This window comes from Brassica rapa, unplaced genomic scaffold (assembly GCF_000309985.2).
Source record: "Brassica rapa cultivar Chiifu-401-42 unplaced genomic scaffold, CAAS_Brap_v3.01 Scaffold0579, whole genome shotgun sequence".
Classification (NCBI taxonomy): Eukaryota; Viridiplantae; Streptophyta; class Magnoliopsida; order Brassicales; family Brassicaceae; genus Brassica; species Brassica rapa.
The window spans coordinates 13377-28555 of NW_022610519.1; the positions used below are offsets into that span (position 1 = coordinate 13377).

Consider the following 15179-nt stretch of genomic DNA (forward strand, 5'->3'; position numbering starts at 1 on the left):
ATAAGGCTCAGTCACTCTATCCATCCAAACGGTCATTTCCCTTAAGGTAAACCCCTTTGGCCGTTTAACCCTTTCACCCGGGTAACTTCCCTCTTGGTCGAGTTATGGATCGACCCGGACAGTACGGACGGTACGGCCGGTACGGCCTCTTGTACGGCCTGGTCGATCCCTAACCTTCCTTCCCTTTGCCTCCACATTCTCACATCCTCAACTCCTTAAGCCATCTCCTCATATACTGAACAACTCATTTTAACACTCCCCCTCAAGCTTAACTTAGTAACTTAGTTAAGCTTGGAACCACCATGAGATCTTCCTCATTAAAAACCTCACCAAGGAAAACCCATTGGGACAAAACCTTGATGAGGGAAAAAGAGTGAAGACCTCATGGCAAAGGGGATCAGCTCCTTGGGGAAAGATCTATGAGCCCCAATCTGGTATGAATGGACTCCATAGTCTTTTGTCTTGCGGCCTTGGTGAACACATCCGCAAGTTGATCCTCACTCCTTGTGTAGCATGGCAAGATCACTCCCAAGACAATCATCTGCCTCACCTTGTGACAATCAACTTCAATGTGCTTGGTTCTCTCATGGAAGACTGAGTTGGTTGCAATGTGTATAGCCGCTTGATTATCACAATGCATAGTCATTGGAGTTCCCTGCTCTATCTCCAAGTGCTTCAAGATTCCTTTGATCCATACCAACTCATTGGTAAGCTTCAGCATTGCTCTATACTCAGCTTCAGCGCTTGAACAAGACACCACCTTCTGCTTCTTACTCTTCCAAGTCACCAAGTTGCCTCCAATGAATGTACAATAGCCGGTGGTTGATCTCCTGTCTGCTCTATCTCCAGCCCAATCCGCATCACAGTATCCCACCACTTCAGTGCTCTTGTTGCATCCCATCCACACTCCAAGGCTTGACGTCCCATTCAGATACAAGAGAAGTCTCTCCACCATGCGCCAGTGATGATCCTTTGGGACTTGCATATGCTGGCTCACTTGGTTCACCGCAAAGCATATGTCTGGTCGTGTGATTGTGAGGTAGATGAGCTTCCCTACTAGCTTCCTGTACAGCTTTGGATCATGAAAGGCCTTGCTATCTTCAATCTCCCCCTCACGTGGAACCTTGTATCCATCTTCAAGAGGCATCTTTGCTGTCTTGTCTCCTTGTATACCTGCATCTTTCAAAAGATCAAGTGTATACTTCCTTTGGGAAATGAACAATCCTTCCTTAGATCTACACAACTCAATTCCAAGGAAGTATTTCATTTCCCCTAAGTCTTTGATTTCAAACACAGATTTCAAAAACTCCTTTGTGGCTTTTATACCAGCCTTATCACTACCTGTTATGATAATGTCATCAACATATACAAGTAGACAGATGATACCTGAAGGTGTAGTGAGGGTGAAGAGGGTGTGATCCAACTCTGACTTCTTGAACCCACGCCCATTCAGAGTAGTGCTCAGCTTGTTGTACCATGCTCTAGGTGATTGCTTTAACCCATAGATTGCCTTCTTGAGTCTCAATACATTCCCTGGTTTCACCAGATGCTCTAGGCCTGGTGGTGGATGCATATACACTTCATCCTCTAGCTCTCCTTGAAGAAAGGCATTCTTCACATCCATCTGCCAAAGCTCCCACTCAAGGTTCACAGCAAGAGACAATACAATTCTTATTGTATGTAGCTTGGCAACGGGAGCAAAGGTATCAATGTAGTCTTCCCCATATGTTTGAGTGTATCCTCTAGCCACCAGTCTTGTCTTCTTTCTCTCAATGGTTCCATCAGGTAGATACTTAATGGTGAATATCCACTTGCTGGTTACTGCCTTCTTTCCTTTTGGCAACTCACTTTCAAACCAAGTGTCATTCTTTATCATGGCATTTGCTTCATCTCCAACAGATTCCTTCCAATCTTGATGTAGCATTGCTTCTTCATATGATCTTGGTATACTACTTTCATCTAGGCTCATCATGAATGCGCAATGCTCCTTTGGATAACAAGCAAATGAACACACAGCTTGAGAAGGATGCTCCACAGCCTGGGCATTGTAGTACACTCTCGTGTTTACCCAGTTGGAAGCATCTCTCTTCAGCCGTGTGCTTCTCCTTAATGGTACCTCAGCTGGTGCTTGCTCTGGTGCTTCTACTTCAGTAGCTTCCACTCCTCCTTGTTCTGGTAGCTCATTAGGCTCTTCATTACTTGGTTCAGCTCCACCTTGATCAGGATGATCCGCAAAATCTTGATTCTCATCCGGCTCAATTCCATTCCCTCCCTCATGATCAAGGTGAGATGGTTCTTCAGCTTCTTGTCTTTCAGATGACTGATTCTCTGTCGACTCCTGGGACATTCCAATTCCAAGACCTTCTAGTATCTGTCTCAAGCTTGTAGCTCTATCTGAAGGTTGTGAAAGATCCTCCAGCTCTTTCCAATCTTTATCTTCATAGTAGCTCTTCTCTTCAAAGAACTTGACATCTCTTGATACAAGAACTCTCCTTGACTCAGGAACAAAGCACTTGTATCCCTTCTGTGTGGTTGAGTATCCTATCATCATAGCTTTGATACTCTTTGCTTCCAGCTTGTTTCTCATCTCTCCCGGGATAAGAACATAGCTTACACACCCAAACACTCTTAGGTGATCTAGGACTGGCTTGCTGTTGTTGAGAACTTCATAAGGAGCTTTATCTTCCAGGATCTTGGTTGGAATCCTATTGATTAGGTAGCAAGCCGTGATCACAGCATCACTCCAGAATCTCTTTGGCACTCTCATCTGGAACATCATTGATCTAGCCACTTCCATAAGATGTCTGTTCTTCCTCTCAGCCACTCCATTTTGTTGAGGTGTATAAGGGCAACTCGTTTGGTGAAGTATCCCATGTTGAGCTAGATGGTTCTTGAATGCATGGCCAGTATACTCTCCACCATTATCAGACCTGAAAATCTTAATCTTGGCATTATACTGGTTAGAAACATATGATTGAAAGTTTCTAAATGCATCTAGAACCCTATCCTTTGTTTTAATTAGTGTTATCCAGGTGTATTTGGATTTCTCATCTATGAATGTGACAAAGTATTTGTAATTGTCCCTAGATAAGCATGGAGCAGTCCATACATCAGAATGAACAAGATCAAAGCATTTATCATAGATAGTAGTAGATCTCTTGAACACAGTCTTACAATGTTTTCCCAAAATACAAGCTTCACACTCATTATTTTTAAACATGACACCTGGTAACATTAAGCTTAAGGCTCTAACATGTGGATGTCCTAGCCTAGAATGCCACAATGCACCTCTACTTAAAACGGAACTCAACAAGCAACTAGAACTAGAAATGAAAGAAAGGTCTTCAAGTAAATAAAGGTCTCCTTTGGTTACTCCTTGCCCAATCAACTTACTGCTTTCAATATCCTGAAATTTCACATCATTAGGACTGAAAATAACATTGCATTGAAGATCATTGGTACACCTCTTAACAGATAATAGATTAGAAGTAAACTCAGGCATGTACAAAGCTTTAGAATCCTTATTAAACAGTTTCAAGTCTCCTACACCTCTAATAGGAATTCTATCACCATTTGCAATCATTACATGTCCATGAGCCGGTTCTATGTTCTTTATAAGGCTATCATCACTTATCATATGATGTGAAGCACCTGAATCAATAATCAATGGTTTTATTCCTTGAGCAATATGATTCCTAGGTGATTCTTTTACCAGTTTCAGTTTATCAATGAGATCAAGCAATGTGGATTCATTTCTAGACATCCTATCAGCAGCAAAGGTTGTATATCTATCTGGTTCATTTCCCATTCTATCAAAGTTTCCTAGCAAGCTATCACAAGTTCTAGGCAACACATGAGCAGTATAGGAATAACCAAGGGCTTTACCAGACTCTTTAAGGGCTTTGATCAAGGCATCAATGTCTGACTTCTTGATCACCTCATGATCCATGTTCTTCACAGCTCCTTGGTGGTGAGAGGTTAAGGCTCTTCCTTCACTTTCACCCGCAAGACCAGATGAGCCAGCTCCTGATGCGCCAGCTTCACTTGTCTCTGCAGAAAGGTGAGCTCTTCCCTCTCTCTCCTTGTTGAACTTGGCCGGCTTCAAATGGGGGTGTAGGATCCAGCACTGACTCCTCTTGTGTCCCGGCTTCTTGCAATGGTCACAGTTTCCACTGAACTTCCTTACCTCTCCACGGTAAGCAGCCTTGTTTGCTTGGATTGCTTCAGCCTTGTTGGACATAGCCATGTCTCCTTTCCCTCCAAACATACCAAGTGACCCCTCTTCCTTCTGAATCTGCGCACACACTTCCTCCATGGATGGAAGACTCGGCATCCTCAACATGTGCTTGATCACATCATTGAATGGAGGATCTAGTGTCAACAGCAATCCAAACACCTGGTCCTGCTCCCTCCTCTCCATGAGTAGCTCTTGATCCGCGGTGCTTGGCCTCAATGATTCAAGCTCAGACCACAAGGATCTATACTTGCCCAAATGCTTGGTGAACTCTTCCCCATCTTGTACCAGTGTGTTGATGGCCTTCTTAATCTCAAACACGCGGTTCAGATTGGTAACGTTCCCAAATGTCTTCTGGAGTACCTCCCACAGGTGCTTTGGAGTCTCACAGTAGCTGTAGGCCTCCAAGAGATGCTCTTCAAGGGACCCTTGTAGCACTGAAAGCACCATCAAGTCTTCTTGAATCCACTTCTTCTCGGCAGCAGCAACTTGATCTCCCACACCTTCATCTCCTTCTCCGTCTTTAGCCACTGGCTTGGTTGCATCATCCGTGATGTGACTCCACAGCCCTAGCCTCCCAATGGCTGTCTTCACCAGCCTTGACCACAACAGGTAGTTACTACCACCCTTCAACGCAACAGGAACTGTAATGACCTTGTAGTTTCCCTCCATCTTGCTTTGTTAGAACCGAAAAGAAAGTATGAACTAGTATGAACTGAAGCTGAAGAACACTCTAAATCTCAATACCAAAGCCAACCTGGCTCTGATACCATATGATTTTAGAGAGTTGAACAGGTATTGAGAGATTTAGAGAAAGATTAAAGTGAGATGAGATGATTTATGAAATGTAGAAGAGAAACATGATGAACTAGAGAGAGAATATGATGAACTCGTGTTATCCATTAATCAAGGCAGAGTTTACAATATATAGGATCAGATACAAGGGTTTTAGAGAGACTAAGCATGTGAGGTCAAGGATAAGGTTGCTTTAATTCAAAACTAATCCAATGAGAGATGTCACACGCTTTTGGCATCTTGGACTCGGTTCCTTTTGCCTTTACAGCCTGTTCCAGCCTGTGTGGATAAGGCTCAGTCACTCTATCCATCCAAACGGTCATTTCCCTTAAGGTAAACCCCTTTGGCCGTTTAACCCTTTCACCCGGGTAACTTCCCTCTTGGTCGAGTTATGGATCGACCCGGACAGTACGGACGGTACGGCCGGTACGGCCTCTTGTACGGCCTGGTCGATCCCTAACCTTCCTTCCCTTTGCCTCCACATTCTCACATCCTCAACTCCTTAAGCCATCTCCTCATATACTGAACAACTCATTTTAACACCTATGAGATTTATTCAACTTCCTGGTGATTCTCCAACACTTTATGTATCCAAATTAAGCTTCTTACAAAGTGTTTCAACCTGGTTTGATTGGAACGACGAAGAAGCTGTCCTATTCCCAAACTGGAAAACTGGAATCACCTGATTTGAAAGTGGGATAACTCATTCATCCCAACTCCTATGAGATTAATTCAACTTCCTGGTGATTCTCCAACACTTAATGTATCCAAATCAAGCTTCTTACAAAGTGATTCATCCTGGTTTGATTGGAACGACGAAGAAGCTGTCCTATTCCCAAACTGGGAAACTGGAATCACCTGATTTGAAAGTGGGATAACTTCTTCATCCCAACTCCTATGAGATTTATTCAACTTCCTGGTGATTCTCCAACACTTTATGTATCCAAATCAAGCTTCTTACAAAGTGATTCATCCTGGTTCGATTGGAACGACGGAGAAGCTGTCCTATTCCCAAACTGGGAAACTGGAATCACCTGATTAGAAAGTGGGATAACTTCTTCATCCCAACTCCTATGAGATTTATTCAACTTCCTGGTGATTCTCCAACACTTTATGTATCCAAATCAAGCTTCTTACAAAGTGATTCATCCTGGTTTGATTGGAACGACGAAGAAGCTGTCCTATTCCCAAACTGGGAAACTGGAATCACCTGATTAGAAATCGGGATAACTTCTTCATCCCAACTCCTATGAGATTTATTCAACTTCCTGGTGATTCTCCAACACTTTATGTATCCAAATCAAGCTTCTTACAAAGTGATTCATCCTGGTTTGATTGGAACGACGAAGAAGCTGTCCTATTCCCAAACTGGGAAACTGGAATCACCTGATTAGAAAGTGGGATAACTTCTTCATCCCAACTCCTATGAGATTTATTCAACTTCCTGGTGATTCTCCAACACTTTATGTATCCAAATCAAGCTTCTTACAAAGTGATTCATCCTGGTTTGATTGGAACGAAGAAGAAGCTGTCCTATTCCCAAACTGGGAAACTGGAATCACCTGATTTGAAAGTGGGATAACTCTTCATCCCAACTCCTATGAGATTATTCAACTTCCTGGTGATTCTCCAACACTTTATGTATCCAAATCAAGCTTCTTACAAAGTGATTCATCCTGGTTTGATTGGAACGACGAAGAAGCTGTCCTATTCCCAAACTGGGAAACTGGAATCACCTGATTTGAAAGTGGGATAACTTCTTCATCCCAACTCCTATGAGATTTATTCAACTTCCTGGTGATTCTCCAACACTTTATGTATCCAAATCAAGCTTCTTACAAAGTGATTCATCCTGGTTTGATTGGAACGACGAAGAAGCTGTCCTATTCCCAAACTGGGAAACTGGAATCATCTGATTAGAAATTGGGATAACTTCTTCATCCCAACTCATATGAGACTTATTCAACTTCCTGGTGATTCTCCAACACTTTATGTATCCAAATCAAGCTTCTTACAAAGTGATTCATCCTGGTTTGATTGGAACGACGAAGAAGTTGTCCTATTCCCAAACTGGGAAACTGGAATCACCTGATTAGAAAGTGGGATAACTTCTTCATCCCAACTCCTATGAGATTTATTCAACTTCCTGGTGATTCTCCAACACTTTATGTATCCAAATCAAGCTTCTTACAAAGTGATTCATCCTGGTTTGATTGGAACGACGAAGAAGCTGTCCTATTCCCAAACTGGGAAACTGGAATCACCTGATTAGAAAGTGGGATAACTTCTTCATCCCAACTCTTATGAGATTTATTCAACTTCCTGGTGATTCTCCAACACTTTATGTATCCAAATCAAGCTTCTTACAAAGTGATTCATCCTGGTTTGATTGGAACGACGAAGAAGCTGTCCTATTCCCAAACTGGGAAACTGGAATCACCTGATTTGAAAGTGGGATAACTCTTTCATCCCAACTCTTATGAGATTTATTCAACTTCCTGGTGATTCTCCAACACTTTATGTATCCAAATCAAGCTTCTTACAAAGTGATTCATCCTGGTTTGATTGGAACGACGAAGAAGCTGTCCTATTCCCAAACTGGGAAACTGGAATCACCTGATTTGAAAGTGGGATAACTCTTTCATCCCAACTCTTATGAGATTTATTCAACTTCCTGGTGATTCTCCAACACTTTATGTATCCAAATCAAGCTTCTTACAAAGTGATTCATCCTGGTTTGATTGGAACGACGAAGAAGCTGTCCTATTCCCAAACTGGGAAACTGGAATCACCTGATTAGAAAGTGGGATAACTTCTTCATCCCAACTCCTATGAGATTTATTCAACTTCCTGGTGATTCTCCAACACTTTATGTATCCAAATCAAGCTTCTTACAAAGTGATTCATCCTGGTTTGATTGGAACGACGAAGAAGCTGTCCTATTCCCAAACTGGGAAACTGGAATCACCTGATTAGAAAGTGGGATAACTTCTTCATCCCAACTCCTATGAGATTTATTCAACTTCCTGGTGATTCTCCAACACTTTATGTATCCAAATCAAGCTTCTTACAAAGTGATTCATCCTGGTTTGATTGGAACGACGAAGAAGCTGTCCTATTCCCAAACTGGGAAACTGGAATCACCTGATTAGAAAGTGGGATAACTTCTTCATCCCAACTCCTATGAGATTTATTCAACTTCCTGGTGATTCTCCAACACTTTATGTATCCAAATCAAGCTTCTTACAAAGTGATTCATCCTGGTTTGATTGGAACGACGAAGAAGCTGTCCTATTCCCAAACTGGGAAACTGGAATCACCTGATTTGAAAGTGGGATAACTTCTTCATCCCAACTCCTATGAGATTTATTCAACTTCCTGGTGTTTCTCCACACTTTATGTATCCAAATCAAGCTTCTTACAAAGTGATTCATCGTTGTTTGATTGGAACGACGAAGAAGCTGTCCTATTCCCAAACTGGGAAACTGGAATCACCTGATTAGAAAGTGGGATAACTTCTTCATCCCAACTCCTATGAGATTTATTCAACTTCCTGGTGATTCTCCAACACTTTATGTATCCAAATCAAGCTTCTTACAAAGTGATTCATCCTGGTTTGATTGGAACGACGAAGAAGCTGTCCTATTCCCAAACTGGGAAACTGGAATCACCTGATTAGAAAGTGGGATAACTTCTTCATCCCAACTCCTATGAGATTTATTCAACTTCCTGATGATTCTCCACCATTTTATGTATCCAAATCAAGCTTCTTACAAAGTGATTCATCCTGGTTTGATTGGAACGACGAAGAAGCTGTCCTATTCCCAAACTGGGAAACTGGAATCACCTGATTAGAAAGTGGGATAACTTCTTCATCCCAACTCCTATGAGATTTATTCAACTTCCTGGTGTTCTCCACACTTTATGTATCCAAATCAAGCTTCTTACAAAGTGATTCATCCTGGTTTGATTGGAACGACGAAGAAGCTGTCCTATTCCCAAACTGGGAAACTGGAATCACCTGATTAGAAAGTGGGATAACTTCTTCATCCCAACTCCTATGAGATTTATTCAACTTCCTGGTGATTCTCCAACACTTTATGTATCCAAATCAAGCTTCTTACAAAGTGATTCATCCTGGTTTGATTGGAACGACGAAGAAGCTGTCCTATTCCCAAACTGGGAAACTGGAATCACCTGATTTGAAAGTGGGATAACTTCTTCATCCCAACTCCTATGAGATTTATTCAACTTCCTGGTGATTCTCCAACACTTTATGTATCCAAATCAAGCTTCTTACAAAGTGATTCATCCTGGTTTGATTGGAACGACGAAGAAGCTGTCCTATTCCCAAACTGGGAAACTGGAATCACCTGATTAGAAAGTGGGATAACTTCTTCATCCCAACTCCTATGAGATTTATTCAACTTCCTGGTGATTCTCCAACACTTTATGTATCCAAATCAAGCTTCTTACAAAGTGATTCATCCTGGTTTGATTGGAACGACGAAGAAGCTGTCCTATTCCCAAACTGGGAAACTGGAATCACCTGATTTGAAAGTGGGATAACTTCTTCATCCCAACTCCTATGAGATTTATTCAACTTCCTGGTGATTCTCCAACACTTTATGTATCCAAATCAAGCTTCTTACAAAGTGATTCATCCTGGTTTGATTGGAACGACGAAGAAGCTGTCCTATTCCCAAACTGGGAAACTGGAATCACCTGATTAGAAAGTGGGATAACTTCTTCATCCCAACTCCTATGAGATTTATTCAACTTCCTGGTGATTCTCCAACACTTTATGTATCCAAATCAAGCTTCTTACAAAGTGATTCATCCTGGTTTGATTGGAACGACGAAGAAGCTGTCCTATTCCCAAACTGGGAAACTGGAATCACCTGATTAGAAAGTGGGATAACTTCTTCATCCCAACTCCTATGAGATTTATTCAACTTCCTGGTGATTCTCCAACACTTTATGTATCCAAATCAAGCTTCTTACAAAGTGATTCATCCTGGTTTGATTGGAACGACGAAGAAGCTGTCCTATTCCCAAACTGGGAAACTGGAATCACCTGATTAGAAAGTGGGATAACTTCTTCATCCCAACTCCTATGAGATTTATTCAACTTCCTGGTGATTCTCCAACACTTTATGTATCCAAATCAAGCTTCTTACAAAGTGATTCATCCTGGTTTGATTGGAACGACGAAGAAGCTGTCCTATTCCAAACTGGGAAACTGGAATCACCTGATTTGAAAGTGGGATAACTTCTTCATCCCAACTCCTATGAGATTTATTCAACTTCCTGGTGATTCTCCAACACTTTATGTATCCAAATCAAGCTTCTTACAAAGTGATTCATCCTGGTTTGATTGGAACGACGAAGAAGCTGTCTTATTCCCAAACTGGGAAACTGGAATCACCTGATTAGAAAGTGGGATAACTTCTTCATCCCAACTCCTATGAGATTTATTCAACTTCCTGGTGTTTCTCCAACACTTTATGTATCCAAATCAAGCTTCTTACAAAGTGATTCATCCTGGTTTGATTGGAACGACGAAGAAGCTGTCCTATTCCCAAACTGGGAAACTGGAATCACCTGATTTGAAAGTGGGATAACTTCTTCATCCCAACTCCTATGAGATTTATTCAACTTCCTGGTGATTCTCCAACACTTTATGTATCCAAATCAAGCTTCTTACAAAGTGATTCATCCTGGTTTGATTGGAACGACGAAGAAGCTGTCCTATTCCCAAACTGGGAAACTGGAATCACCTGATTTGAAAGTGGGATAACTTCTTCATCCCAACTCCTATGAGATTTATTCAACTTCCTGGTGATTCTCCAACACTTTATGTATCCAAATCAAGCTTCTTACAAAGTGATTCATCCTGGTTTGATTGGAACGACGGAGAAGCTGTCCTATTCCCAAACTGGGAAACTGGAATCACCTGATTAGAAAGTGGGATAACTTCTTCATCCCAACTCCTATGAGATTAATTCAACTTCCTGGTGATTCTCCAACACTTTATGTATCCAAATCAAGCTTCTTACAAAGTGATTCATCCTGGTTTGATTGGAACGACGAAGAAGCTGTCCTATTCCCAAACTGGGAAACTGGAATCACCTGATTTGAAAGTGGGATAACTTCTTCATCCCAACTCCTATGAGATTTATTCAACTTCCTGGTGATTCTCCAACACTTTATGTATCCAAATCAAGCTTCTTACAAAGTGATTCATCCTGGTTTGATTGGAACGACGAAGAAGCTGTCCTATTCCCAAACTGGGAAACTGGAATCACCTGATTAGAAAGTGGGATAACTTCTTCATCCAACTCCTATGAGATTTATTCAACTTCCTGGTGATTCTCCAACACTTTATGTATCCAAATCAAGCTTCTTACAAAGTGATTCATCCTGGTTTGATTGGAACGACGAAGAAGCTGTCCTATTCCCAAACTGGGAAACTGGAATCACCTGATTAGAAAGTGGGATAACTTCTTCATCCAACTCCTATGAGATTTATTCAACTTCCTGGTGATTCTCCAACACTTTATGTATCCAAATCAAGCTTCTTACAAAGTGATTCATCCTGGTTCGATTGGAACGAGTGAGAAGTTGTCCTATTCCCAAACTGGGAAACTGGAATCACCTGATTAGAAAGTCGGATAACTTCTTCATCCCAACTCTTATGAGATTTATTCAACTTCCTGGTGATTCTCCAACACTTTATGTATCCAAATCAAGATTCTTACAAAGTGATTCATCCTGGTTTAATTGGAACGACGAAGAAGCTGTCTTATTCCCAAAATGGGAAACTGGAATCACCTGATTAGAAAGTGGGATAACTTCTTCATCCCAACTCCTATGAGATTTATTCAACTTCCTGGTGTTTCTCCAACACTTTATGTATCCAAATCAAGCTTCTTACAAAGTGTTTCATCCTGGTTTGATTGGAACGACGAAGAAGCTGTCCTATTCCCAAACTGGGAAACTGGAATCACCTGATTTGAAAGTGGGATAACTTCTTCATCCCAACTCCTATGAGATTTATTCAACTTCCTGGTGATTCTCCAACACTTTATGTATCCAAATCAAGCTTCTTACAAAGTGATTCATCCTGGCTTGATTGGAACGACGAAGAAGCTGTCCTATTCCCAAACTGGGAAACTGGAATCACCTGATTTGAAAGTGGGATAACTTCTTCATCCCAACTCCTATGAGATTTATTCAACTTCCTGGTGATTCTCCAACACTTTATGTATCCAAATCAAGCTTCTTACAAAGTGATTCATCCTGGTTCGATTGGAACGACGGAGAAGTTGTCCTATTCCCAAACTGGGAAACTGGAATCACCTGATTAGAAAGCGGGATAACTTCTTCATCCCAACTCCTATGAGATTAATTCAACTTCCTGGTGATTCTCCAACACTTTATGTATCCAAATCAAGCTTCTTACAAAGTGATTCATCCTGGTTTGATTGGAACGACGAAGAAGCTGTCCTATTCCCAAACTGGGAAACTGGAATCACCTGATTAGAAAGTGGGATAACTTCTTCATCCCAACTCCTATGAGATTTATTCAACTTCCTGGTGATTCTCCAACACTTTATGTATCCAAATCAAGCTTCTTACAAAGTGATTCATCCTGGTTTGATTGGAACGACGAAGAAGCTGTCCTATTCCCAAACTGGGAAACTGGAATCACCTGATTAGAAAGTGGGATAACTTCTTCATCCAAACTCCTATGAGATTTATTCAACTTCCTGGTGATTCTCCAACACTTTATGTATCCAAATCAAGCTTCTTACAAAGTGATTCATCCTGGTTTGATTGGAACGACGACGAAGAAGCTGTCTATTCCCAAACTGGGAAACTGGAATCACCTGATTAGAAAGTGGGATAACTTCTTCATCCCAACTCCTATGAGATTTATTCAACTTCCTGGTGATTCTCCACACTTTATGTATCCAAATCAAGCTTCTTACAAAGTGATTCATCCTGTTTGATTGGAACGACGAAGAAGCTGTCCTATTCCCAAACTGGGAAACTGGAATCACCTGATTTGAAAGTGGGATAACTCTTCATCCCAACTCCTATGAGATTTATTCAACTCCTGGTGATTCTCCACCACTTTATGTATCCAAATCAAGCTTCTTACAAAGTGATTCATCCTGGTTTGATTGGAACGACGGAGAAGCTGTCCTATTCCCAAACTGGGAAACTGGAATCACCTGATTAGAAAGTGGGATAACTTCTTCATCCCAACTCCTATGAGATTTATTCAACTTCCTGGTGATTCTCCACCACTTTATGTATCCAAATCAAGCTTCTACAAAGTGATTCATCCTGGTTTGATTGGAACGACGGAGAAGCTGTCCTATTCCCAAACTGGGAAACTGGAATCACCTGATTTGAAAGTGGGATAACTTCATCCCAACTCCTATGAGATTTATTCAACTTCCTGGTGATTCTCCACCACTTTATGTATCCAAATCAAGCTTCTTACAAAGTGATTCATCCTGGTTTGATTGGAACGAAGAAGAAGAAGCTGTCCTATTCCCAAACTGGGAAACTGGATCACCTGATTTGAAAGTGGGATAACTTCTTCATCCCAACTCCTATGAGATTTATTCAACTTCCTGGTGATTCTCCAACACTTTATGTATCCAAATCAAGCTTCTTACAAAGTTTTCATCCTGGTTTGATTGGAACGACGAAGAAGCTGTCCTATTCCCAAACTGGGAAACTGGAATCACCTGATTTGAAAGTGGGATAACTTCATCCAACTCCTATGAGATTTATTCAACTTCCTGGTGATTCTCCAACACTTTATGTATCCAAATCAAGCCTTACAAAGTGATTCATCCTGGTTTGATTGGAACGACGAAGAAGCTGTCTATTCCAAAACTGGGGAAACTGGAATCACTGATGATTAGAAAGTGGGATAACTTCTTCATCCAACTCCTATGAGATTTATTCAACTTCCTGGTGATTCTCCACCACTTTATGTATCAAATCAAGCTTCTTCCAAAGTGATTCATCTGGTTTGATTGGAGACGAAGAGAAGAAGAAGCTGTCCTATTCCCAAACTGGGGAAACTGGAATCACCTGATTTGAAAGTGGGATAACTTCTTCATCCCCAACTCCTATGAGATTTATTCAACTTCTGGTGATTCTCCAACACTTTATGTATCCAAATCAGCTTCTTACAAAGTGATTCATCCTGGTTTATGGAACGACGAAGAAGCTGTGCTATTCCCAAACTGGGAAACTGGAATCACCTGATTAGAAAGTGGGATAACTTTTCATCCCACTCCTATGAGATTTATTCAACTTCCTGGTGATCTCCAACCACTTATGTATCCAATCAAGCTTCTTACAAATGATTCATCCTGGTTTGATTGGAACGACGAAGAAGTGTCCTATTCCCAAACTGGGAAACTGGAATCACCTGATTGAAAAGGGGATAACTTCTTCACCAAACTCCTATGAGATTTATTCAACTCCTGGTGATTCTCCAACACTTTATGTATCCAAATCAAGCTTCTTACAAAGTGATTCATCCTGGTTTGATTGGAAACGAGTGAGAAGCTGTCTATTCCCAAACTGGGAAACTGGAATCACCTGATAGAAAGTGGGATAAACTTCTCATCCCAAACTCCTATGAGATTTATTCAATTCCTGGTGCATTCTTCCAAACATTTATGTATCCAAATCAAGCTTCTTACAAAGTGATGCTTCATCCTGGTTTGATTGGAACCTAGAAAGTGGGATAACTTCTTCATCCCAACTCCTATGAGATTTATTCAACTTCCTGATTCTCCCACTTTATGTATCCAAATCAAGCTTCTTACAAAGTGACTCATCCTGGTTTGATTGGAACGACGAAGAAGCTGTCCTATTCCCAAACTGGGAAACTGGAATCACCTGATTTGAAAGTGGGATAACTTCTTCATCCCAACTCCTATGAGATTTATTCAACTTCCTGTTGATTCTCCAACACTTTATGTATCCAAATCGAGCTTCTTACAATGTGATTCATCCTGGTTTGATTGGAACGACGAAGAAGCTGTCATATTCCCAAACTGGGAAACTGGAATCACCTGATTAGAAGTGGGATAACTTCTTCATCCAACTCCTA

The 15179-nt window shown here is 41.2% G+C and overlaps 1 protein-coding gene across 1 annotated transcript; it reads right to left on the reverse strand.

The window, feature by feature from the left end:
* Positions 1-3358: 3358 nt before the first annotated feature.
* On the reverse strand, positions 3359-4780 carry LOC117130595. The gene is made up of 2 exons (XM_033283366.1): positions 3886-4780; positions 3359-3406 (listed from the first exon to the last, which is right to left on the reverse strand). The coding sequence occupies exons 1-2, from the start codon at positions 4682-4684 to the stop codon at positions 3399-3401; spliced, it is 807 nt and encodes a 268-aa protein (XP_033139257.1). The 5' UTR covers positions 4685-4780; the 3' UTR covers positions 3359-3398.
* Positions 4781-15179: the final 10399 nt, after the last annotated feature.

What these genes read in the sequence shown, in the direction of transcription:
- LOC117130595 (XM_033283366.1), bottom strand. Translation starts at nt 4,684, where the DNA reads ATGGTGCTTTCAGTGCTACAAGGGTCCCTTGAAGAGCATCTCTTGGAG.